Source organism: Carlito syrichta, unplaced genomic scaffold (assembly GCF_000164805.1).
Source record: "Carlito syrichta isolate Samal-C Ts95f unplaced genomic scaffold, Tarsius_syrichta-2.0.1 Scaffold301823, whole genome shotgun sequence".
NCBI classification, from domain to species: Eukaryota; Metazoa; Chordata; class Mammalia; order Primates; family Tarsiidae; genus Carlito; species Carlito syrichta.
Genome location: NW_007245919.1, coordinates 141,243 through 168,011, shown reverse-complemented (window position 1 = coordinate 168,011; position 26,769 = coordinate 141,243). Strand labels below are relative to the sequence as shown.

At 35.8% G+C, this 26,769-nt stretch overlaps 2 protein-coding genes across 3 annotated transcripts in view; one reads left to right on the top strand and one right to left on the bottom strand.

The window, feature by feature from the left end:
- Positions 1-13,508, top strand: part of TMPRSS15 (transmembrane protease, serine 15) — a 141,673-nt gene extending 128,165 nt beyond the window's left edge. The window contains exons 22-25 of the mRNA XM_008055327.1: positions 4,650-4,831; positions 5,882-5,977; positions 9,178-9,317; positions 13,207-13,508. Coding sequence (XP_008053518.1) covers positions 4,650-4,831; positions 5,882-5,977; positions 9,178-9,317; positions 13,207-13,362 — 574 coding nt within the window. The 3' untranslated portion in view covers positions 13,363-13,508. The remainder of the gene's footprint in view (positions 1-4,649; positions 4,832-5,881; positions 5,978-9,177; positions 9,318-13,206) is intronic.
- Positions 13,509-16,416: 2,908 nt separating this feature from the next.
- CHODL (chondrolectin) lies at positions 16,417-26,304 on the bottom strand. Of its 2 annotated transcripts, XM_008055326.1 has the most exons (5): positions 25,997-26,304; positions 25,687-25,844; positions 23,539-23,625; positions 20,922-21,024; positions 16,417-16,995 (listed from the first exon to the last, which is right to left on the bottom strand). In XM_008055326.1, the coding sequence occupies exons 1-5, from the start codon at positions 26,260-26,262 to the stop codon at positions 16,911-16,913; spliced, it is 699 nt and encodes a 232-aa protein (XP_008053517.1). In that variant the 5' UTR covers positions 26,263-26,304; the 3' UTR covers positions 16,417-16,910. The 2 variants fall into 2 exon arrangements, with proteins under 2 accessions (XP_008053517.1, XP_021566702.1); XM_021711027.1 differs by lacking the exon at positions 20,922-21,024 and having other exon boundaries at positions 16,895-16,995; positions 25,997-26,301.
- Between the last annotated feature and the right edge of the window lie 465 nt (positions 26,305-26,769).

Below are 26,769 nucleotides of genomic sequence, written 5' to 3'. Positions count from 1 at the left end.
CAGTGGCTTGGCGCGGGGTGGGGCAGGGTGGGCGGGGAGAGAGCCAGGAGCTCCACGTGGCCAGGGGCCCGGGGCTGCCTGGGGCAGAACCGCCGCGGTGGCGGCCGCTGCGGTAGCCGGGCGGGGCATGGGACCGAGGGCCTCCAGGCCTCGCACCAGTGCGACTGGCAGGGGGACACGGGGCGGAGTGGGGGAAGCAAGAGTCTTTATGGGAACTCACTTTCGGAGGGTCTCACCGTCCCCCCTGTGCCATCGCCATCTTATCGGAACCTCCCGATTGTATCTCTTTCTACTCCTTCCCAATCTGTGCTGCTCTTTCCCTGGTTACTGGGATACATAGTTTGCTTACATAGGGCAGAAAGTAAAAAGTAGCAGAAATATGGCCAACTTCTCCTATTTAAAGGTGCCTTATTTTGGCCATGTTAGCCTCTGCTGGATTGGAGCTTGGCTATTCAATAGGGTTATTTCCTTCTCCCATGCCCACCTATCTTGTGACCCGTACCTCTTTTCTTTCTTTACTAGAATGTAGATGTTTGGAGACAAGAATATTTCAAAAACAAATGTCCCATCTCTTTATCCAAAATGATTTCACTGAAGGCTTTCCTTTTGTCCCCCAGCTTTGGGTGCGTGAAAAAGCTAGGAAGTTTTTGCATTGCTCAATATCCCAACAGTGATTACGAAGCACAGATTCTTGGACCCACTTCAACCTTCCAAATTAGCATCTCTGGAGATGGCCTCTAGAAATCTAAAGTTTTAGCAAATTGTTCTAGCGATTCATAACACTTGAGATCCATGGATGGTAAATTCTGTATTATCTAGTCATTTTCCACTGAGGGAAAGCTCTAAAATCACTACTGGGTGTAGTAATACGAAGTGGTGCTTGTGCTGCTGCAGAGTTTGTGATAGGAGAGACAAGTGCATAGATACACAAAGGTTTGTGGAGCAGGACTCGAGAGAAAAATGTAAGTTATACATGTTGGGTTTTGTTTGTTTGTTTGTTTGTTTGTTTGTTTGTTTGTTTTTGAGTTGGAGTCTCACTCTGTCACCCAGACTGGAGTGCAGTGGCCGCTTCCGGTCACTGCAGCCTCGACCTGCTGGGCTCTGGCGATCCTCCACCTCAGTCTTCCAAGTAGCTGGAACTACAGGCGCGCGCTGTGGGGGAATTTTTTCTACCCAAGATGCTACTTATAGATGCTGAAGTAATAAAAACATGAAAAGTAGGTCATTTTCCATGTAACACTGTAAGGATTTTGAAAATTGTCAATAATGTGTCACATGAACATTGTATGTTTCATTTAATTAGACCAATAGCTTGAAGATTTAATCTTCATAGTTCGTGACTTATGTATTGGTTTTCTACTCAAGACCTTAAAGTAATGAAAGGAAATGGTGATTGTGAAGCTTTGTGTGACCTATAAGCCTTCTAATATCAGTAATTACATTTATCAGTTCTTTTTTTTTTTTTTTTTTTTGAGTTGGAGTCTCACTCTGTCACCCAGACTGGAGTGCAGTGGCCGCTCCCGGCCACCGCAGCCTTGACCTGCTGGCTCCGGCAATCCTTGCGCCTCAGCCTTCAAGAGTAGTCGGAATTACAGGCACGCGCTACCACGCCGGGCTGATTTTTTGATTTATTGTAGAGATGAGGTCTCGCCAAGTTGCCCAGGCGGGTCTCGAACCCGCGGGCTCAGGCAATCCACTCACCTCAACCTCCCAAAGGCACGGGATTACAGGCTGAGCCACCGAGCCCAGCTCATTTATTAGTTCTTAGATAGAGGATAGTACTTACCAAAGAGAGAAGAATTTGGGAGTTTAACTACTTTTTCTCTGAATTGCCTAATTTAACATTGATTTTAAATCTATAGCAAATAAACTGCATATACCTATCTAAACTTCTGTATGATGGATTCTGAAGATAAAATATCTAGAAAACATTTTAAAAAAACAATCCTATTATTTTAAATGCCATATTCTTTGTTAACTGTAAATTACAACTTATATAAAGGCCTCATGCACTTTTGGGACAATTATTATTACTGATTTTTTAAATTTTACATTATTACTATAAATAGTATTGTGCATATAGATAATTTATATACATAAAATATAAATTATGCATATCAATAGAATGCATTGGTTGTATAAGTATTGCAAAATCTATAAATAAATATAATGAACTGCAAAATAAGAAACACATGGCATAGTAATTGTAAGACTAATTTTTATAACTATTGAGTAAATACATGAATTAAATGTTGAGTAAATAGCCTGCAATTCTTTTTTGCATTTTTTTTTTTTTGTTTCTTTAAAATTTTTATTTTAAAGATATAGGGTACAATTCAGGATTAGGTATACAAACAGTCATTGTACAGGTAAAGTTTGGACTTCACTTAGGTCCCCACTTCACCTGGTTTGAAATCAGTTATCCTTATTGATGAAGTGTCTGCCTTACCCCCAATAATTTCCCACTACTGCCAATCCTATTACCTGCAAGTCTTAACAGGCAGGTTAATCAAGTGAAAATTATAACCAGCTGAGCTTTAAAAATATATAGTTAACATGTGATAGAGAAAGAGGTTCAGAAATAGAACACCAGAAAAGAGATTTTACTTTCTCTGCTCACCCTGAATAGGGTGATGTGAACAGAGGAGTTTCAGTGTACAGTGGATTGGGATATGGTTAGTCTAAAACTATCAGTATGCCAAACATAGGTGAAGTACTGATTTCTTTGATGTAGAGAAGGCCTTTTTACAAGCCAGTGGGGCCTCTACAACACCATAATGACCTCCTGACTCAGCATCTGGGCCACAACTAACCACTAGGAGAAAAGACACCCTCCCCTACCTGAGCCCAGATAAACCAACAAGACACGTCTCTCCCTTCTGCCCATCACACCCTCAGTCCTCCCTTCCTATTTTCAACTGCACCCACAGAACCCTACCCATAGCTGTACGAAGCATCCCAGGGTGCTGGTGCAAGTGCATACATTAAAATCAGACTGCCTCAGTTTAAGTCTCCCCACACCATTTAAGCAATCAGCACCCAGTTTGTTCTGATTGTAAAATGTATAGCACTGTGATAAGAATTAAATACGATGATATAAAGTCCTTGGTACTACACTTGACACCAAGTAGATTCTTCATAAGTGGGAGTTATTTAGTTGCTATGAAGACTTAGGTACATTTCCTCAAGTTGTAATGCAATGTGCTTGTCAATGGATGCTTACTGGATGTTTGGGTATTCATTAGCTTTATGGATGACTACTACTTAGGTGATAAGTTGAGAAATAAAACAAAGCTATGAATAGATAGATTTAAAAATAGACATACAATAACTTCTCACCCTTTAGACATTTGTAATGACTTGGACTTTAACATTTTAAATACCACATGAAAGTAGGCATTTGCAACTGTTAAGGATTGAATCAATAACTCTGTCTATGATTGTAGTCATTGAATTTTAATTTCATTGTGAATGTGGCTTGATTGGCTTAATTCCAGCAGGTAATTCCTTGACCTAAAGATATTGCAGGTTAATAGCACAATTAGGGGTCCTTGCACAATTTCAATTTATAATATACTTGAAATTTAATCTGTCCTATAACACAAATATTATCTTTTACCAATGTATTATCAATGACCAGTATCACATATGGAAGATATTCAAGTACATGTACTAGATTATAAACATCATGATAGGTTTTACTGCTTGCCTTAACTTTGTGTGAATTCAAGAACCCCTTAAATGAGAGAATGCGCCTGATCTTCCTTTTATTAGTACTAGAATTGCTGCAGTTGTCTGGAGAAGTCATAGGCCAGAAGGCCGTTTTCACAGCAGTGGCATGCAATCTAATGCAGGGGTTATACAATGTAGTCATATATTTGCATAAACTTGGAGTTTTAATTTGAAATTATCTTTAAAATTGTCTGGTGGCTTATTCCAGATTCATTAAATCAGAATTGGGGGAGGAGAGGAAGCAAGCATGAGTGTTATTTAAAAGCCAAAAAAAAAAAAGTACATATACACAGTGGAATATTATGCAGCCATAAAGAAGGACAAATATGGATTTTGCAGCAACTCGGATGGATTTAGCGTCTATCATACTCAGTGATCTATCACATAAACAAAGAACGGAGTACCATATGTTCTCATTCATAAGTAGACCTTGAACATATATAGTATTCAAGTAGACCTTGAATACTATAAGAAAAGGATTGGCAATAGTGGGAAACTGCCAGAGGAGGGGGTGTGGGATTGGCAGTTGAGGAAAACTGCCAGGGGAGGGAGGGGCACACCTGATCAACAAGGGTACCTGCATAATGAACATTAGTATACCTAACCCTGAATTATACCCCACATCTTTAAAATAAAAAATAAATAAAAGCACTTTAGGTGTTCTAATTTACAGTCAGAGATCAGAACCACAATCTGGAACTAGAGATCAAGAGATGACTTAAGAGAAATGATAGAAAACTAATACCACAAGACATTTTCTATGACCTGATCAGAAAAAAATATGAACAAATATTTTTAAAGAATTATTCAGAGAAATTCAAGAACATTTCAGTATAAAACTACATAGTCCTGAAATTTCTATTTCAGTAAGTGCTTTGGGTAGAGAATGTCTCATACCTCTTTATCATAATCTTTAGGAGAAATTTGGAGCCGTCTAAGTGGAAAGCAATCTTAGGCTTGCATATGACATCGAATTTGACTTCTCCTCAAGTAGTAACTCGGTTGATAGATCAAATTGTCATAAATCCACATTACAATAAAAGAAGAAAGGACAATGACATTGCCATGATGCATCTTGAATTTAAAGTGAATTACACAGGTAAAAGAATTCATTTTTAGTTATCTTATTTGTGTCTTCATCTCTGTGTTTTCATGGGATTCGATTTATACAGGTAGCATGTACTTATCAAAGGTAAACTAGTTGTTTAGCCCTTTCCTTGAAGGTAAGCACTATATCTTACACATTTTTGTATCTGCGTGGGTCTTACATGCAATGTGTGCTTCATTATGTCAGGTAGCTTATAAATTGATGCAGAAGGGCTTTAAAAGTTAGTGACCAGCCGGGCTCGGTGGCTCAGCCTGTAATCCCGCGCCTTTGGGAGGCTGACGTGAGTGGATTGCCTGAGCCCGCGGGTTTGAGACCTGCCTGGGCAGCGAGACCTCATCTCTACAATAAATCAAAAAATCAGTCAGGCATGGTAGCACATGCCTGTAACTCTGGCTACTTGGAAGGCTGAGGCGAAAGGATCGCCGGAGCCCAGCAGGTCGAGGCTGCGGTGGCTGGGAGCAGCCGCTACACTCCAGTCTGGGCTACAGAGTGAGACTCCAACTCAAAAAAAAAAAAAAAAAGTTAGTGACCAATGTTAATACTTCCATAAGTGCCTTGTAAAGCAATCTCCTAAAGGTTTCTTTTAACGAAGGAAAGTCAGAAAAACATCAGAAAATTTGCCCAACTTTTTTTTAATTGATGCTGAAAATCAGCCAAGCCAAAATTTTCATGGGACTGGCAACATTTTCTATTGAGTAACGTAATTATTTAAAAATAAAATATAAATTATTCATTCCAGTGTTAAGACATTGTTTACACCATAAAAGAGTAATTAGGAAACTTTACAGTAGATCCTAAAAGGCCCCAGTGGTAGCTGATCCATTGTCAAAGAAGTGCTGTTCAGAAATGCCTCCTTCCCCTAAGATTAATGTCTACCAAATTTGTCCAAGCAAGACAAAACAAAAATACAAGTTTTTTTAGATTAAATGTTGACAAAAATAATTGTCTTTTAAAACTTGTTAGAAATACATGTACATCTGTTTTTGTTTTGTTGTTATTGTTAGTTTTTTGTTTAATTGTTTTGTTTGTTTGCTTTTCCAGATTATATACAACCTATTTGTTTACCAGAAGAAAATCAAATTTTTTCTCCAGGAAGAAATTGCTCTATTGCTGGCTGGGGGAGAATTATTTATGAAGGTAAATTAGAACACTCAAAAAAAGATAATGTGTCCTAGTAAAAGAAAATATGCTGTCATAGTTACCCGTGATTATTTTCAACAGTTTTTGCAACTCTTATAACACTTTTTGCAGTATCCCTTAAATCCACTGTCAGGCTTATATTCGTATGTTATATATTTTTTCTTAACAATTTCTCAAGATTGTGTAGAACATATTATGCAATTATAATCATTTTGAAGGAAAATTCAAGTCTCCTCTAAACTCAATATCTTATTTTTGCATTATAAACTCTCTGATAAAGAGAAAATATACCTCATTAAAATGAATATAATCAAATGTTTCAAAAATTTATTTTTGTAAAGCACATACAATCTCATCGAAAACCAAATTATCATCCATCATATTTATCAGTTCAATAAAACTTTTAGGTATAATATAAATGAGTCACACTCACCTTCCTTAAAATGAGAAAAGACTTGCTTCTAGCTTCAATATGCTAATTTTGCCTACTGATAAGAAGACTTAGATATGGCATGAATCTTACACTGAGGACCATAAATTGATATGCCTTTCACCTTGTAGTATTATTTAATCACAGGAGTTAATGTTGGAAAACAAACACAAAAATATGCACATTTAAAATAATCATACATAATTTTTTTTAAAAATCCAGTACTTCATATCCTCTAAATGTAACTACAAGGCTCATTGGCTATGGATTTCCTAAAAGGAATACCCCATCTAGGACAGAGTTCTGACCACTCATAAATAAAAAAGCAAACAGGAAAGACATTATAGTCTGGTAGGAAGGCCTAATCTTTGTAGTTACAACAAACTATAGCCATTATGTATAAAAGTTCTTATTAATTGTATTTAATATGAAAATCTTACTGATAGGTACAGGATCTCAGAATCAAAATACTCACAGCTATAATAGCCTTACCTTTTTTACAAAGGAAAGAATAACGTTCTACGTCAATTGCTTGCCTGATGATTACGACAAAGGCTCTCCACACACATTATATTACTGAAAATGCCATGTTTGCTGTGCAAAAAGTATATAAGTCAGAGACTATATAATCATTTATTTATTTTGTCTACTTGAAAAATGTTATTTATTAAATGTGAAATTTAAGCAGTAAAAATTATTCCTAGATAGATATTTTCTTTCAGACTTCAAGCTAAAAGACAGTTTATAGCCACAATGCAGATTTTTCAAAAACAAATTGTCTACTAACAAATTGTAATACTATTCTAGAGGAAATGTTTTATTTTTTAGAGCTGAGTAAATATGGCTCACATTTTCTTATTGTTACTAAAGATACATGTTTAATTGACTTAAGGAAGTCTCAAAGAATAGTATGGAACCAGAAAAAAAAACTATCTGAAATCAATTTCACTTAGGAACAATTGACCACATCATGCTTAAATATTTCTTGGGTAATGGCAATTAATAAAATTTTATGAACTTTGTTTTATGATTCTCATGTACTTAATTTTATAAAAATCCAAGTTTTCCATCTTTTGAATACTTTACACTAATTAAATAGCTAGGAAAATCATGAACATATTGTTCCCTAGGAAGACATGAGGTGCTATTAGTTGGTTAAATCAAGGCAATCAGGCCGGGTGAGGTGGCTCATGCTTATAATTCCAGCACTTTGGGAAGTGGAGGCGAGAGGATTGCCTGAGCAACTTGGTGAGACCTCCTCTCTACAATAAATCAAAAAATTAGCCGGTTGTGGTGACTCACACCTGTGGTTCTAGCTACTTTGAAGGTTGAGGCAGAAGGATTGCCTAAGCCCAGCAGCTAGAGGCTGCAGTGGCCGTGAGCATGCCACTGCACTCTAGCCTGGGGGACAGAGTGAGACTCTGACTAAAAAAAAAAAAAAAGAAAGCAAAATTAAGGCAATCAGTAAGTAGCAAGTAGACACTACTCAGATTTTCCTTTATCAAAGAGTTTTATCATCTCCCAAATAAATTTTGAATTCATTGATAAACAGCAAAAAGTACCTTGGTTTTTACTATAAAACTAAAGTCTATCTACCCATTTTATCTTCATAGGATGGATTACAGTGAGATGCTGAATTTTCTTGTCCATTTCAAGCTCCCCAAATTATTTTCTTAACTTAAAGTCCATTGTCAAACTTGAAAAAGTCATCCAGTACTGTTCACTCCATATTTACTGTCATGCTGGTCTCTTGACATTGGCCATTGTGAGAATGTTTACGTGAAGCAAATGGAGACACTGGCTTTTCATTTTATATATTCATTTTTAGAAAACCAGCGGTTGTTTCACAGTCACCAACACACCACTGAGTCATATATATGCTGCCTTGCATCTAAGTTACACACACACACACTTCCTTTGTTTCTGTAGTCTTTTTAGTGCAAGGGATTAAACGTAGCTGGAAATAAGGTCACATATATTTTTGAAATAACATTGACTGTTAAATGTATTAACTTATCCACGACTTTCTGCTTCTCTTGAGGAATCAAATAGAAATGCTAATTACTAGAAAGTGCTTATCATGTACCTTTTCTGGGGCATTAGACACCTGCTTGTTTCACATGTCTCTTGAGATTAGTATTTCAGTAAACAGAGATTCATACTTCCAGTGGATGAAGCATTTTGCAAAAAGAAGGCAAGAATATTCTGCTTTTTAAAAAACGTCTCCTTTCTCTTCACCTGCATGTGATGATAAGCTATAGACCAGGGCACAGTTCATCTGAGCTTTGTCCTCTGCTCTGTGTGCATCTGCTCACTCACACAGCACCACAAAGACGCTGAATGCCATTATGCAGAAGGGAGCACCTCCTCAGGTGCCAAATGAAAGCACTTCTGAATTTCTGAGCTGTTGCTAATTTCCATGAATGAAACTCTTTGTGTTGGCAGGTCTTTTTTTTCCCCTCAAAGGCAATACTGTAACTGTTTAAAATTACTGAAGATGTCCAAAGACCATCTAGTCTAATTCACCATTCCTACTAGCCCTTGGGGAAAAAAAAAAGTGCTTTGCTGTAATCCAGTTAGCAAAATCCACAGATGGGCTTTATTATGTGCTTTAGAGTGCAAGGTTTAGTATTTAGTTTCATTTTATATACACACAGTACTTGATAATGAGAGTGAGATGTTGGAATAAATAAGACTGATGGTAATTCATTCAAGCATGCATGTAGATCACTTCTGACTAGCTGGTGGCGTTATCCATTCTGAACAGGTCCTACGGCAAACATATTGCAAGAAGCTGACGTTCCTCTTCTATCAAATGGGAAATGCCAACAGCAGATGCCAGAATATAACATTACTGAAAATATGATATGTGCAGGCTATGAAGAAGGAAGAATAGATTCTTGTCAGGTACAGATTTATTATTGCTCACCCTACATTTTCAGAAAGCACTGGTATATAATAATTTATCCTCTTAACAATAAAGAAAGAAATTGTAGAAGTTCTCCAACTTCACCTCTTTTTAAATTATTTTTATTTTTTATTTTTTTTACAAAGCAGTTACTTTTTTGCCTATGTGCATAGTAATCCTGAGTGGACCTGAGCATTAGAAACAAAACTAATTTTTAAGAACAAGTCAGATGTCTCTAGAGACAAGTCATAATACTTGGGTGTGTGAGGCAGCCAGCTAATGTAGGATTTGTGGACCTACAGCATTTATTTTTAAATTTTCAATTCTTTTAAGCTCTATGTAAACTTACAATAAACAAACAAAACAGGCTTGTGGACAAATTTGGTCTATGGGCCTCTAAATTCCCACCCTGAATTTGAAGTATGGTCCAAGTGTCCAGTGAGTTGAAGTAACTTCTAGTTGAAAAACAACCTGAGTAGCCGGGTTAGAACCAATTTATAGCTAACCAAGTGGCAAATAAATAAATAATAGACTGGCTTAATGTTAGCTCCGGAACTCATACTAGAATTTTCATATTATCTTTTGCATTTCATTTTGGAGAGGTAATAACATGAACTTGCTGCAGTTATAGTGTCAATACTCCAACAAATTGGAAGTGTCAATAGTTTTTTATTTGTGTGATCAACAAAAAAAGAACTCTTATCCACATACTTTCATTGAAACTGCATACTACCTAGAAGTAGTGTATCTGTCTATTAGCTCAATGAACTCCAAATACACTCAAGAAATAAAAATAAATTCTGTAAAAGTTTAGAGTCGTAATTAATTTTAGGTGCACCTGGAGTCATGAAGAGGATGAATTCTGTGTTCAGACTAATTTTTGTTTGATCCCAGTTTTAATGCTTTTTTGATGAGACTTGGGACAAGTTACTTGGGGTTAATTGAGAAGTTTAAATAAGATAACATATGTAAGGCACTAAGTAATCACTCAAAAAATATCTAACAGCTCTTATTATGAGACTTAGTAAATAAATTTTTGGCATTTTTTTCTGTACTTGAAAATTAATAAAATATCCACTGGATTAGATTAAACTTGATAGCATTACCAGTCAAATGAGTACTTGATAAATACAGAAGTAGCAATTTATATCGTGAGAAAATGGTTTCACTGTATTAAGGTATAGCAATTTTTTTCATATATTAACACATATGTGCCATAATCGCAATACATGACTTTTCTTTAGCACACAGTCATGTAGATAATGTTTATATATCTTCTAGTTAAATCAATGTCTCAAGACATGTTAAACTTCCAGCTTAGTTTTAAATTTATTCTGCTTGATAAATGCAAATTCAAGGAAAATCAGATAGCTGTCTTCTTGTTTAAAATTTATCTCTGGATCTTGCACTTCTTTTTGAAAATGAAAAGTGTGCTAAAGGTAAGATATATTGCCAGTTAAGTGGAGATTTATAGGATTTTTGTGCAGCAGGGAAATCAGCTGGACAACTTCAATTACAGTTAATGGAGATTGCGTAGCAGACACCTTACACACTAGGCAGAAAATATGATGGCTGATGCTATTGATGTTATGGTTACGTTAAGCCATTAAGTCATGCCAGGTTTCTGAAATCTTATAGTTGGCTCCAATTTCCAAAGAGTCTAAGTATGCTAGTCACTGGAAGTAAGAAATCTCCCACACAAGACAATGCCCTGTATAATATAATGTTAGCATAATTGAGAAATCAATACTCTAGACTGTCATATGATTCTCTTTGTTCAACTTTAATAATATGTTTATGAGAGGATTAACTGGTTAAATAAGAATGCATTATCTAAAATTGTGAACATATTTTTATTGATACATTATTTGAATAAGTCTTTGAAGCATTACTGTTTAGCCTTATGGTGACAAATAATTTTCCTCGTAAGTCATTTACACCTTCTTGAATTCTGGCTTACCAAAGGCTTGTCTTTTGGAGGCAGTTGTGTGGACACAAAGGTACCACTAGTGGCTGGAAAACGTCTTCTCTACATAAAACGCGGTGAATGCCACTCTACTAGCCATGCCAAACCATATTCCCACTGTGGTTTTCAATGCACGACTCCAGTACAGTAGACTAGCATCTCCTGAGAAGTTGCTGGAAATGCATATTCTCAAGTCCCATCATACACTTGCTGAATCCAAAATTGTGAATGTGGGGCCCAGCAATGTGTGTTTTGTCACGTCCTTCAGGTGATTCTGATGAATACTGAAATGTGAGAACTACCATTCTGAACGAAAATGGTCGCCAAATCTTAAACTCAGATACTCAATACTGGTAGTGACTTTTGTTTTATTTATAAGTAGGTATCATATCTAACTGGAAACATAAATTTAAGGTGAATACTTTATGTTCTTGGCATTCATGTGTATTTCTGAAGTACTTATACATTGCTGAGCTAGTGGAAAAAGGAAATATCTTCACTGAACAAATCAGAAAATTAAGGCAAGAGAAAGTTACATGACTGAACTGAAATTGTACAATTAGATGATGGAAAATGAGCAAAGATCTGGTTCTCCCAACCACACAGACTGCCCAGCAGCTAAGCAAGTCTGCTGCATGACCCTTGAGTAACTGCAGCTGACCCAGTATGTGCTGAGTAAGGTAATATCCCTGTTCTGTGTGGATCCTCTTGTCTATTAAAAAATTAAATTATTTTAGAAAACGTGAAGGAAATCAACCGACTCCTTTAAAAAATATCCAGAGTCTATTTTTAATGATTTTTGAATCATATCAAACACATTTTGAGACTTGAATATATACTGTTCCACTAATATTTCTGAATGCATATTACAGATTAAGGGCTTAGGAGGAAGAAAAAAACCACAGTTTCTGCTTTCAAATAGCCGAACACATTTGTTACACCTAGCATACTGGTAACCTGTGGTTGCCAGTGCAATTTGTGTTCCTCTGAACCGGAGAGAAAAATTTATGTTCCTCTGTACCAAAGGAAAAAGGTGAGAGACCACATTTTTCCCTTAATTATAGGGCCAAAGTACTCTCCATTTGATGCAATGTACCTACAAAGGCGCTTTTTCCACGGCTCAAAACAGTTTTTGAACGCCTCAATTTTAATGCCTTTTAAGTGCTTCTGTCATTCTTCGTTTCACCTCTTCCACATCGGCAAAATGTTTCCCTTTGAGGACTTTGTTCGTCCAGGGAAACAAAAAATTGTCACTCGGGGCGAGATTGGTGAATAGAAAGGGCGGGGCATAGAGTCATGCCAGCTTTGGTCAAACACTGCTGAACACTCAGCAGTGGTGTGGGCAGGTGCATTGTCATGGTGGAAGAACCAGTCACCTGTTTGCCACCACTTGGGACATTTCTCCCATAAATCGTGATGCAAACTTCTCAAAATACCCAGATAAAAACTTTGGTTGACCTTTGGATTAGGAGGAACAAATTTTGAGTGTGCTATAAGGGGCCTGTCCTCCAAAAGATGATTCTATGTTTTGGAGGGTCCCCCTTGTACTTGGAGTATATATCTTTTAATATAATGATTGGCTCTTAATATATGTTTTTATTGGGGTGCTTTTCGTAGTTGTGCTTTAGAGAATTTCTTCGTATTCATCAAGATGCCATGATTAAGATGGGAGAAACTTTTACTGTAAAGGTGCATCCTCAAAAAGTATAAATTATGTTCTAGTTGTCATACTTTGTCTTCTTACTGAGGACCAAAGGGTTCTCACTCATGACCTAGAGTGAAAGTGAGAATATGTACAAATGACTTGCAATTAAATAATATTTTCTAATCTTTATTTTTGAATTGGTTTGCTGAAAACAATCTTATATATTTAAATCAATTGACTACATATATACAATTTTCTTTTGCAACTCACTCTTTAGGGGGATTCAGGAGGACCGTTAATGTGCCAGGAAAACAACAGGTGGTTCCTTGCTGGTGTGACATCATTTGGATACCAGTGTGCACTGCCGCATCGCCCAGGGGTGTATGCCCGGGTCTCAAGGTTCACAGAATGGATACAAAGTTTTCTATATTAGAATGTTTTTAAACCAAACATGAAATTTGGATAGTGTTCCCATTCTACTCTAAAAAGCATGAAAATCGAGAGTTTGGGGGGAAAAAAGTTACCAGAAGCCTTTATTCTTACCTAAGACATTGAAATTCTGGGCTTCGGAGAAACAAAGCAAAAAATAAAATTAAATAAATATTTGCAATATATGATAACTTTAAAATACATTTAAGTACATTTTGATCTTGTGAACAGCTGTTCCTTCAAATATATCCTTGCCTTTGTCTTTATTATTTTCTTTTATTTAAAGGAATTTTATTTTAAAATACGCATAAGAAAGTTTGAGCAAAATTAGTAAAAAGGTGAAATAAATTGTTTTCCCCAAAGTTTGTTCCCCAAATAAACTACTATAAATTGTCTAGTTCTCAAGTTAGCTTACTATTATTAGAATCTCAATAGTTTTCCTACTTTTCTATCCAAATGCCATTTTTATTTCAACTTTAGCATAACCTTAGCATTCCCCCTACTTATAAAAAAATGTGTTGATAGCTAATGTCACAGACCAAAAATTTGATTCTACATTCCTCTCATATAAATTAATTAAATAATAATTAGGTACAAGTCTGTATATCACCTTAACATCAAAATAAATGATGAATCAACGGAAATGATTATTATATATCAGATAAATTTTTACCTGAATTATGCTTGCTGTCCATGTATTTTAATCTAGTATTTTTAAGTTTCAAAAAAAATTAGATATATTAAAGAAATGCAATTATTACAGATGTTTCTCTTGGTTTATGTGGACATTCCTTACATGTGAAAAACTTAAATTTAGACACAGTTGATTTGCCCATTAGAAGGCCAAAAATGTGTAATAAATGAATTTGCTTCACTTTAATCTTTTGGATTATTTCCAGAATATGTGCAAACTTCAATTTAGTTTACCACACAAAAATCTCTTAACGTAGTTGAGGAGGTAAAATTCATACCTAGTTAATACAAAACACACACACACACAACAACAGCAACAAACATTCTGAATGGACTAATATTGTAGAAGAGACAGTAAGGTTTAAAGGTGTTGAAAGAAGAGAATAATCAGTATGGGTTGGCCTTAAGGAAGAAAGGAGACTTAAGCTACACCTGGAAGGAGTGACTATTACTGATGCATTGAGGAGGGAATAATTTTTAAAAGTTTAGGGAGAGAGGTTAGTAGAGAACCATTTGTTGCATAACAAAAGACTTTGTTTAATAATCAAATAGAGGGGAAAGTGTCATGTGAAGAAGATGTGGCCAGTTGATAGAAGCCTGCAAATTCCTGGTAAAGAATTGTAGAATTTATTCTTAGGACAAAAATCGGGAGCCCCTGAATAACTCCTTTTTAGACCTTTCAATGGCCTGATTTTAGCAGTGGGAAGAATGGATCAGCACGGTGTTTGATTTTAGTACCTGAAGATTGTTCTACATTTTATCTGCATTTCCCGAAATATATTAAAATGTGTTCTGAAAAAGAAAAAAAAAAAGACACTCATAACAAATACACAATGTACTCTTTTCTCATTTTCAAAGGTCGGATAAAAGTTTGAGAAACTCTTTGGACAGCATCACTATCTTCTTCTAATAAAGAGAGAAGCTCATTATTCCATCCCAGTTGCTTATGGTTTTAGTCATTCATACCAGAAGAATTACCCAGACTTGGATAAAGATAAAAGGCAAAACCATGGTCTTTCCCCCATTGCTTTGCTTTTGCCTTGCAGCTGTTATGGTCCTGGGTGGCAGAGACAGGGGGAATGTTTAGCTTCTCTCCTTTAAGTCCTGACTCAATGAAGAGATGCACAGTGGTAGCTTGGAGAGAAGAGGTTAGATTATAGCAGCTAGTCTCTGGTTCTACCCAGAAAGATGGGTAGCAAAGAAAAGAAAGAGGAGACTACATGTTGGCAGATTTCAACTTCTAATGGAGCTGCTCTCTCAGTCTCTAAGCAACTGAAAAAGGGCAATGCCTATTGATGTCTATTTTGCCTCTTAGTTTTGCCACCCAACTTTAGCTGTGAATTGCCTTAATGGGAGTACTCTATTATCTAACTGAAAAGGATTAACAGAGAAGATATTAAATATAACCAAACCTTCTATTCTTACCACATTTGAAGAATAATTTGTTTTCAACTTCTTGTATAGATACAAACGTGTCTGTACTTTGTGCATATAAGAGATTTAGACAACACTGATGATCATTCTTCAGAAACAAGAACTCTTTATTTGGTTAAAAGGAGCACAGGGACATTTGAAGTTCAGATACAACTCTCTCTTGAGAAGAACATGACACAAGCATTGAAGAAACCAAGAGATAAGATGGAAAGGAGCCACCATTTACTATCTCAAGCAAATCCTCATCAATTAATATGTAATCGTTGATGGACTCCAACCCATTTTCACGTGAATTCATAGTTCCTCTCCTTCCTGAAATGTCAGGATGCTGTGCTTAGTTCCACACTGATGGTGGCCATTCATCTGGTACCAACTCTAAAACCTCTTTGTATACTAATATATTTAAAGGCTACATACACATAAGGAAACCTTAAACAATCTCTGCAACTATCTGCTTCCAGTGTCAATCCCAAATCCTAAACAACCATATTTGCTTTGTGGATAAGAGAGGGACAGCATTGATCTCTAAACTCTCAGAGAGTTGCTTGTAGTTATATATAGGCAACATGTGAAGACATATGATTTATATTGTGTGTCCAGATTAACTGCATTATTGTTTATGCAGCTATTCATAAGGTTATTTTATTACAAAACCTGTTGAATTTTAAACTAAAAATAATTGTAAGGCACATGTCTTGCACAATTGAAATTAGACAATTCTTGCCTCTAAGTAAAATGTTTAAGGAGAACTACATCACAGTTAATCAAATAGCTTCTTATTTCTGAAGAGATTTCCTAAACATTGATTAACCAAAAGCAGAGAAACTGAAAGAATATGAACCATTTCCAGAAAAGAAACTTCTTCTATGGTGATATATTTGTGTGTGAATGTGTGTGTGTGTGAATTCAGTTGGCAAGAGTAATAAATTTTTTTAATCAAAACAGCATGTATTGTAAAATGAAACACCATAAAAATAAATATTAGAACAGTCCATTTTTATCAAACACTTAGGCAAAGGTAAAATATTTTTGCACACTGAAAAGTCAATACAATTTACATCACATTAACTAGATTACAACTTATGAAAGATGAAAAAAATAAAAATAACTGCTTCCAATACACATACTCCTGATGTGTTGATAGCAGTCTTATCTGCACGGCCCGTTTCATTTACTTGAAGTTTGGATGAGTCCTTTAGCAAAATAGGCATGTCTCACTTCATTATTAGCACAGCATATTTTGTAAATGAAATAGTAAACATATCAAAATTATCTTAATATTTGCCTCAAGGGGGAGCTTACAGTTCATCTTGCAGGTCCTTTGAGATGTCAAGCCATTCCAAGCAAATGTTCTGATGCCATTCCTTATACACATCCAGAATTATAAAACTCTATTTTCTTTTCTGGAGTCATGTCAGGGGATTATTATACTTCCATGCCACTTTCCTTTCTGGTGCTCTTTGAAATCCACAGTGTGGACTGGTTTGGACTCGTTTTTGATCTTCCTTTACTAAAAAAATAGAATAAAACATAAGTTTAGTGCAGAGACTAGCAAAGCAGGCATGTCTTGACCCAAATGGAGATCTCTCAGACACTTATTTATAAAATGGTCCTTCTTCTCTCAACAGCATATTTTTTCATTCCTACAAAAAATTCTAGATTATTCCAATGTGTGAAGATGGGAAACAGTTATTGTGAATGATGAACAAAATACAATGTATCTTTTCTTTTTTGAAATCTTCATAATTTTGAGTTCAGATACACCCATACAAAAATGTGTCTGGCACAAAATTTAAAATGTCCACTTTATTCACCAATAAACCTTTATTTGCTTTTATCAATAATTTTTGAAATCTTGATTTTTGAGTATCCTGTCACTAATGTATACTGAATCTGCCATCACATCATCAAAATGATGCTGTTATTCTAAGTGTAAGGATGAGCCTATTCTCTTCCTCCCATTAGTTTTTCTGTCATACTTTTCAGTCACTTGGTTCCTGACAGCTTACATTTACCTCAATCTCTGAAGTCAATGTAGTCTCTGAAAAGTTCCTCCAGTTTTTTGTTTATTTAAATTTCTATTTTAAAGATATGGGTTACAATTCAGGATTCGGTACATAAGTGGTCATTGTACAGGTAAAATTTGGACCTCCCCTTGGTCCCCACTTTGCCTGGTTTTAGATTGGGTACTCTTATTGATGTCATGTGACCCCTTCTCCCCTGACAGTGTCCCACTACTGCCAATAGCTTTTTCATAGTATTACGATAAATGTTTTGAGTCCACTTATTAGTGAGTACATGCAGTACTCAGATCTTTGTTTCTGTGATAGATCACTGAGCGTTGTAGAATCTAAATTCATCCAAGTTGCTGTGAAGTTCATAATTTTGTTTTTCTTTATGGCTGAGTAATAGTCCATCATGTATATGTACATTTTCTTTATCCAGTCCAGTTTTGATGGGCAGCACAGTTGGTTCCATGTTTGTGCTATTGTGAAGAATACTGCAATAAGCATGTATGTGTAGGTACCTTTTTTATAGAGTGATTTGAGTTCCTCCTGGTATAGTCCCAGAAGGGGGATTGCTAGGTTGTATGGAAGGTTGATTTTTAGAACTTTTAGAAATCACCACAGTGTTTTTCACAGAGATTGTACTAGTTTACACTCCCACCAACAGGGTAGTCACGTTCCCTTTTCCAGAAAGAAAAATAAAAAGAAAGAAATTATTGTTTAGTTAAGTGATATTTTTGGTTCTGTTTAAAGAGTCTTTCCCACTTAGAAATACATGGTGAGTATGTCCTCACTCATAAGTGGGACCTGAACGGTAATCATATTAGCACAAGGGGGGGATTAGTAGTCACTGGGCACTGCTGGGGATGACAGGGGGTTGGCGGGGAGGGAGGTTGGGGGCGTTATGTAACAACACAAAGGTTACCTGGACGTATACCAGGGGGAGTGAGGGCCAGTTGGAAGCCCAAACTTCACCTGCATGCAGTCTACTTGTGTAGCTAATCCTTGCTTGTACCCCACATCTCTAAAATAAAATAAAATGTAATAAAAAAAGAAAAATTCCTCTAGATCTGAGATATAACTTAGGCCTTGTCAGATCTAGGATTCTGACCCACATTTCAGGCCTATGCCAGGGGCTCTACTGTCTTCTGCCTTTACATTAAATGGTCACTTTTCAGGCATCTGTAGAAACATCTTTTCCTGAGTTTGCCCAAGTCATCCTCTACCAGATACCCTGTCAAGATCTGGATTTCTCTGATCTGGTTTCCTGAAGATGATCTCTCGCCTGAAGCAGTCATCATTGCTTGTTCTTTTTCACTGTGTTTTGCATATACTTCCCCTCCTGACCACCCCACCTCATTCCCCTGCATCTGCTCCAGTCCTTACAGGCTTTTCCTATCCCCTCCTCTCCATCTACCAAACATTGTAGAACTCCCTTAATAAGGATAAAAACGATTTCTAAACACGTTGACCATTATAATTTTACAATATTGAATTCACTTCCATTTAACTGCTTTTGTTAGTAATAAAATATTACATCCAAATTGTATGTTTTGTAGATTTTTTTATCTAAATAAATAAGATCAATACATTTTATTCTACAAAGTCATCTAATTTGAATGGCAAATAAGTCAAGCAAAGTTTATCAAAAGCACAAACATGTTTTAAATGTTAAAAAAGTGGTTAAGTTATCCATGTGGCTTTGTGTAGAATTAGTATTTCATTTAAGAATTGCTACCAGTAAAGGAAACAAGAGTTATTTTGAGCATGACATGGAATGATAGAAACCATCAAGTGTACCAGGTTGGAATTTAAACTTTCTGCAAGGCACTCAGATGATAATGGAGTTGAGTCTATGATGAAGTGTCTCCTTGCTTTCCTGGAAGAAAGGAAAAGGGGAGGATCTAAGAAAAAATGAATTCAGTACTACAGCTAATTCCAGCACATGGAGGTGCTCTATTTGGGGTCATTTTTGCATTTTGAGAATTTCAAACAAGTGAAAACTCCACAGGTCTTCAAGCTGTAAAAACTTGGGAGACTTGGAATGAATAGAGTTGCCACAGTAATATACTATTTGGAAGAAAGAACACAAGCTTGAGAAAACTCAGTTATTTGACACTTTAGTCATTTTTATTTTATCAGTGAGAAAGTCTAATATGATCAAATCATTTCTTCAAGCTGATTTGCTACTCGCAGGTCTTTAACAATTTGTCTGAAAGGAAGGATTATATCAAATTATACTTCACTGCTTTCTGGGAAGATCTTTCCATCTATAATCCTAGGAATTAGGGCAAGAAACCACATATTTACTGTTGTCTTTATTTACTGTTGTCTTTATTATCTATATACACAATACTGAAAACATTTTAACTGTGTTCCACATATATGTTGGAAATTCAAAAGGACACAGAGAAAAGTATTCATTTGTCAGGCTTTATTGTCTTTATTCATGATGTTTTATTTTAACATCCAATTAATTATGGATTGGATTATTTTTTAAATATATGTCAATCATTTCGAGCTTACATTTACTTAATTGCTTTCTGAGGCATTTGTTACTTAAGGGTTTGTTTTTTTAAAGACATATTTCAGAAAAAAGGTGAAGTAAAGTCAAAAAATAAAATAAAATTCATTTGCAGGTCTTCCTGATGGAGTCCTTCTTGATCAGTCCTTATTTTAAACATTCAAAGATGTCTAGCTTATTCTAGAAAGCATGCTCTTAATTAAACAGAACATCTTTTCCTTTTGATACATATTTATATTTCATTTTTTAATGTAGTTGACAATCGACACATGTAGAAAAACTTCACTTCTCTAATTCCAGGGTATGAGTAAGCAGATATAAAAGTCATAATATTCCCCAGAAATCTTTCTAGTAAAATATACTACCTTATTTCAAGATGCCTGCCAAAAAGTGAGCTATTTTTACCCCTGCATTTTATTTCCTATTCTTAAAGATCTTTCTGAAATAAAACTGAAGCCTACACCTTGAATTTTGAAAAGGTAATACAAAGTGCAAAAAAAATCAAGTCTTGCATATACCTTGACATCTAGATTGAAAAGTTTAGCATTATTATTTTTGAGAAACAGGAAACAGTATAATATAGTGCATATGTTGTAAGCTTACAGGCATTCAAATTTCAGGCCACCACTTACACTAACTATGGAACTCAAGGCAGATTAAGTAACCCATTGTCTTCACTGAAAAATAGAAACAGAAAGGTACCTACTTCATAAGGGTTATAAGGATTAAATGAGAAGCTGCATAAATCTTATAACCAATGTGTATCTTATTCAATTGTACATACTACATTTGTACTATCAAACGTAAAAATCAGAACTTTTTTAAGGTAAATTTTAAAATTTTCAAATATTTCTGAAACTCTATGTAAAAGTTTTCAAGTTGTGTCTATACACATGAATCATTTACCTTTTATGTAGCATCTGGAAACAGCAGGTTCCAAAAGCAACCAGTATCAGTAAGAGCAGCGGTATTGTTGGTATAATAACATAAATTAGATTGGGAATTAAGCCTACAAAAGCAAAACAGTCCTAATGTGAAAAGACAGTTGAGAAAGGATTCTAACACAAGAGTTATAGAATAATTTTTCAAAAAATGAAGGATTATTATCAATAAATAGATTCCAAACAAGGGTCTTCCCAAAATACTGAAAATTCTAATGAAATAATACATAATCATGCACCACATAAAGATATTTCGCTCCCCAATGCACCATATATGACAGTGGCCCCATAGGATTATAATAGAACTGTTTTATATAGGTATACCATTTTTATCTTCTATACCATATTTTATACATTTCTATATTTAGATATATTTAGATACATATATTGTGTTACAATTGCCTCCAATTTTCAGTATGGGAACATACTATACAAGTGTATAACCCAGGAGCAATAAGTCATATCATAGAGCCAAGATGTGTACTACGCTATACCATCTAGGTTTGTTAAAGTACACATTGTGATATTTGAACAGCAAAATTGCCTAATGTTGCATTTCTCAGAAAATATTCCCATCATTAAGCAATGCATGACAGGATTCATGTTTTGGTAACAATTTAAAGCAAAATTGTACTACATTTGTTGTCCTGTTCCAATTATTCAGACTTCCAAAACTATTATTAAATCTGCAATTCAGATTTAATAATGGACTAGTTTTCACAATATATTAATATTATCTGCTAACTCACTTAATTCTTCTCAATCATTACTTAGAAAAACAAGCACTGATTATTAAATCATAATTATTATTAAAATCACAACTTATTTATGAGATAATTACCCTAACCAGTAAGCTCATTGCCATGATGATATGCAAGAGTTTCTGTGATTAAACTAAACTATGTAAATATTAACTGAAGATACAGTCATAACTCAAAGACAAGAGGCCAAACACTTGATCTTAATTAAATTCTAAAATAAATCATTTTAATCCCGTTCCATCACACTTGATAGTGTTAGGTATTCTTAGTAAAGTTAAAAAGTCTATGACACTGAAATCTCGTACGGCTTAAAATAACTTCGACAAACATCTGTTCAATGTTATAAGAGGGAAAATACTCTCTTTTTTTTTGAGTTGGAGTCTCACTCTGTCACCCAGACTGGAATGCAGTGGCTGCTCCCAGCCACTGGCAGCCTTGACCTGCTGGGCTCCGGCGATCTTTCCGCCTCAGCCTTCCAAGTAGCTGGAACTACAGGCGCGCACGACCACGCCCAGCTAGTTTTTGATTTATTGCAGAGATGAGGTCTCGCCAAGTTGCCCAGGTGGGTCTCGAACCCGCGGGCTCAGGCAATCCACTCATCTCAGACTCCCAAAGCATGGGATTACAGGCTGAGCCACCGAGCCCGGCTCGGAAAATACTCTTAATGTAACTATTTACAGATTTCTTTAATCAGGTTTAGATGTTCTGAATGGTTTTAAAATCAGGCACCTAAAAAGTGAAAAATACAAAATCTTAATATCACATCTAAGTAAGAAAAGCAAATTGAAAAACTATGCATTTAGCTTGCAGTTTAAAAGTCATCATCATGATTGATCTAGATAATTCCGGTAAAAGTGGACCAGATGTAGATCAAGCTGTCCACTTAATTCTACATCAGTTAAAGAATAGTTATTAACACAAGACAAGTTAATGAGGTCCAGTGGTAGGGTATTAAGCCTATAATTTGCTATGCTTTCACCTATTCTTTTGTGTGGCTTCAAGTATTTTAAGGATTTAAAAAATATTTCCTTTCCTCTTAGAAATGCCATTATGATCCCTGATATGTAATAGTAGAGGAAAAGAAAAAGTATTTCCTTCTTTCATGGATTTCGAATCACCTATGAAAAGATTTTGAGACTTTGGGTCTTTGGTTCAATCTTCACAAAGCATCTAGAACAAATAAACATTTCTAACCAATGGAATAGGACTATGCTACAAAAAGCGCCTCATTTGCATTGAGAGCAGTTTCTGACTAACTTGCAATTTGCATTGGTGGATTGCATTTTGGTTGCTTTGCAGGTAGAGGTGTGCTAGTGTCAGCGAGGTAAGAGCTCATCTCATTGTGTGCCTCTCTTCCTAAACTGCTGTGCAGTCCTGTCATTATGGCAGCCTGAATGGGCCGGGGTAAGAGCATTTACACAACAGAAATGGGTAAAGACTACAAATCAGGCTTTTTATGTCATGCCTCAATTCCACCTCAATTCCTAAACGGGTACCGGCACACCACTGTTTGTCAGTCATTAAACATGCCGACTTGCGTCCTAACGCCGACACGTAGCTGGGGGAAGTTTAATCTGGGTCAGTAGGTTTAGTACCGGATATACCCACCTGAAGCTAAACTGAAGAAAACATAATCGATTTTTCTATTCAAAAACTAGCTCAGCATAATTTTTTCTAATCTAGTTCAAAAGTACATTTCCATAGGCCTATGCTAGTCTTCCTCAAGCAATGTGACGAATTTCACCAGGGTCAAGGTGAAGGAGCATTGAAAGGTATAGTTCTGTTCTTGATGGAAGAGTTAAAGACACCTGAAGTAATTACCTGCTTCGGTAACAACCACATTTTGATGGGTATCTCCTGGTTGATTTGTAAGATAAGGCTTTTCCACAGGGGCTGTTGGATTAATCTCTGTAAGTAATAAATATAGGCATCATATGTAATGATTAAACAAGAGAAATGGAAACAAAGATAAAAATAAAAGTTGATTATAAAACAATAAAAACATTATGGTTTTCATGTCTGAAAAATTTACAGCTAATAATATATTTACTGATTTTAAATTTACATGACATTATCTAGCTATAAAGTCAACATTTAATTATTTTGAATAAAAGATGTACTTGATGGGTTCTCCCTGAAACCCCAAACTGCATTTAGCAATCAACAGTGAGTCTGTGCTAATTCCTGCTCCAGGGAACCAAGAGAAAGCAGGCACAAAGTCAGGCACAAAGACAAGCAAGACTGGGTGAACATATAAATGTGAGACATTAAATGCAAGTCAAGCCTAAGTGTAGAGTGGTTTTTACTAATATCAGTATACTACTTAAGTTTCTTCTCACAAAAGCCAGTAGATGACTGTAAATGGATTGCATTTGGAAGTTTTGCTTCAAACAACAACATTTTAAGATACATTCTAGCTGGGCATGGTGGCTCATGCCTATAATCCCAGCACTTTGGGAGGCAGAGAGGATTGCCTGAGCTCAGGGGTTCAAGACCAGCCTGAGCAACTTGACGAGACCTCGTCTCTACATTAAGTCAAAAATTAACTGGATGTGGTGGTAGGCACCAGCTACTTGGAAGGCTATAAGGTGACCTAAATAATGGTGTAATTTTGAATGCAAAAAATAAAAATAAATAAAACGAATGGTTGAATAGTCGATCTAAGAACTCAAAAGGAAGAAGCTAATATTGTATTAATAATAATATAATTCATTTATTCAGTAGTTTTAAGTACAGAGTGTCATAAATTTAAAACTTCAGAGAATTTCAACTTTATATTTTTCCAAAGAAAAATAAAGAGAAAGAACATAAGTGCATAACAGACTTAGCTTTGAAAATGCTTCCAGGAGGGTAATGTTGGGTTTAGCAACTAAGGGGGTTAAAGAATCACTCACCAGGGATATAAAAGAGTTGGCTAATATAATCAAGAGCAGAATAAATGTAAGAGAAGGGTAAGTCTAATCCAAATAATCCCTTGTGCTTTATGGTCTTATGAGAAAGAGACTCACGTAATTTCAAAGGAATAATGGAGGCAGCAGTATTCGACTATAATTGCCTTCCGCGAACACATATTATGAGGTCAAGCAGACAGCCCTTCAGAAAAGTTTAAAATGACACTTCCAAACACAGAGGAGAAGAAAATCAGAGGAAAAAAACGAAAAAACCTCAAAGCCTACGAATCTAACTCAACTTTCTTAGATGATGTTTAAAATAACTGAGTTCTGATTAGTTCCTCTTTCAGTCAAATATGAATGCAGTTGAGCTGTCCTAGTCAAAGTAATTCAAATATATACTATTTTAACAGGAGAACACACAAGAACTGCTCAAGTCAATGCAATCTTTCCATTTGCTGCATGTGGCAAGAAGTTGGGGATTTCAAAAGAATGTTAACTAAGAAGAGATATTTCAAGAACGGGAATCATAGGGAGAACGTGTCAAATGCCCCCACTTGTCTCCACTATAGTGTGATGAGCTACTATCAGTGTGATTTTCACTGAGGACCACGTGCCAAGTGTGATGCTATGAAATGATAAGCTAGTGATCCAGAAGAAAACTGTTTTTTTCCCCTTAAATTCACCGGATAATCATCTAAAGAGCTGCTGCTCATAGGGGTAAGTCTATATAGGAGTGTTGGTGACTTGCGATTACTTCTACACATTATACTAATTTTAGAATATTTTCAAATAGATATTTATTGTTTATAAAATCTGTTTATACAGACACAATTTGGTTTTAATAATATAAATGATTATTTTCTCTTAAAGACACCTCTCCAGATGTTTCTATTCCTCTGTTCTTTGAGCCCACTAGGCAGTTTGCGGTACACTGAGTGATATGACAAGCACCAAGGTAATTCCATATTTTATAACAGAAAAACAAAAATAGAGCCAAAGGTAGTGAAGTTTAAAGATAAGGCCTAATATACCAAAATGCACAAAAAGCCTTAGACCTACTTACAGTGCTTCTTACCTGGCTCATACTTGCAAATATAATTGTGCTTCATGTTGCACCTGTCGTCATTCCACTGGTAGAGGTAGGGACCCCCAAGGCCAGGATTGGCAGTTGGTTGGTGATACATCACAACACACTTTTCACTTCCACAGGAAGGTTCATCCGTGTACCAGTTTCTGCACACAGGGAGAAACAGTAATACTCAGATACACAGATGCTAAATGATTCTGCCTGTTCTGCTCTGACATCTTCTACAGGTTACAGAATCCTCCATCCACACTTTGGATTTCCCCAGAGCATCCCTAGACTCCTCAAGATCCGTGCTCACCGATATTGGGAACTGCTTCCATCAGACCACTGGTAGAGATCTGGGCAGGCACCAGATGTTTGTCCATCTCCATTTCTCCAAAGCCCTATCCAGAAATCACCATCGGAAATCCCTGTTCCGGGTTTTGTCAGGTTTTGCAACATGCTCTCTATTAATTTCTGTTCGGCTTCATTCTCAAGGCTAAGGAGGACTCCGCCCTCACTCTCACAGGCCTGTCGTGCCTCCTGAAAGCTCACTCGGCTGGAGAGTTCGTGGAAGTAGGCCATTTTATAGCAGGGGTGCTTGAAGTCAGCAAAACACACCTTTTGACCTGAAAAAAAGTGCCCAAATACTGATAATTTGAACTATATTCATGCCACTGAGAATCAACATTGAGAACAAATCAAAACAGAAAACCAGGAATGCTTCTTCCATTGAATTATTTTGTAAAGTTTATTTCTAGCCTATTACTTTCAATTAGTAAAAGCAAATTAACTCCCTAGTAAACTTGAAACATAAACTTTTAAACCCAGTACTTTCAAGGCAATGTTTATTAGGGGAAGTCATAATTCTTCTGGCTTAGTTTTTATAAACCAATTATCATAGCAAGTGAGAGTAGCTAAAGGAATTTCAGGAGTATAAAATGAGCTAAAAGGTCAAAGTTATGAAAGAAGAATAGTGTAACTCATAAAGGAATTTAATTATCAAAAACAAGTAAAGAAAGATAAAACAATTCTACATAAGGTATTCTGAACAAAGTGGCAAATTTAAGATATGAATATTTGCTTTTATTT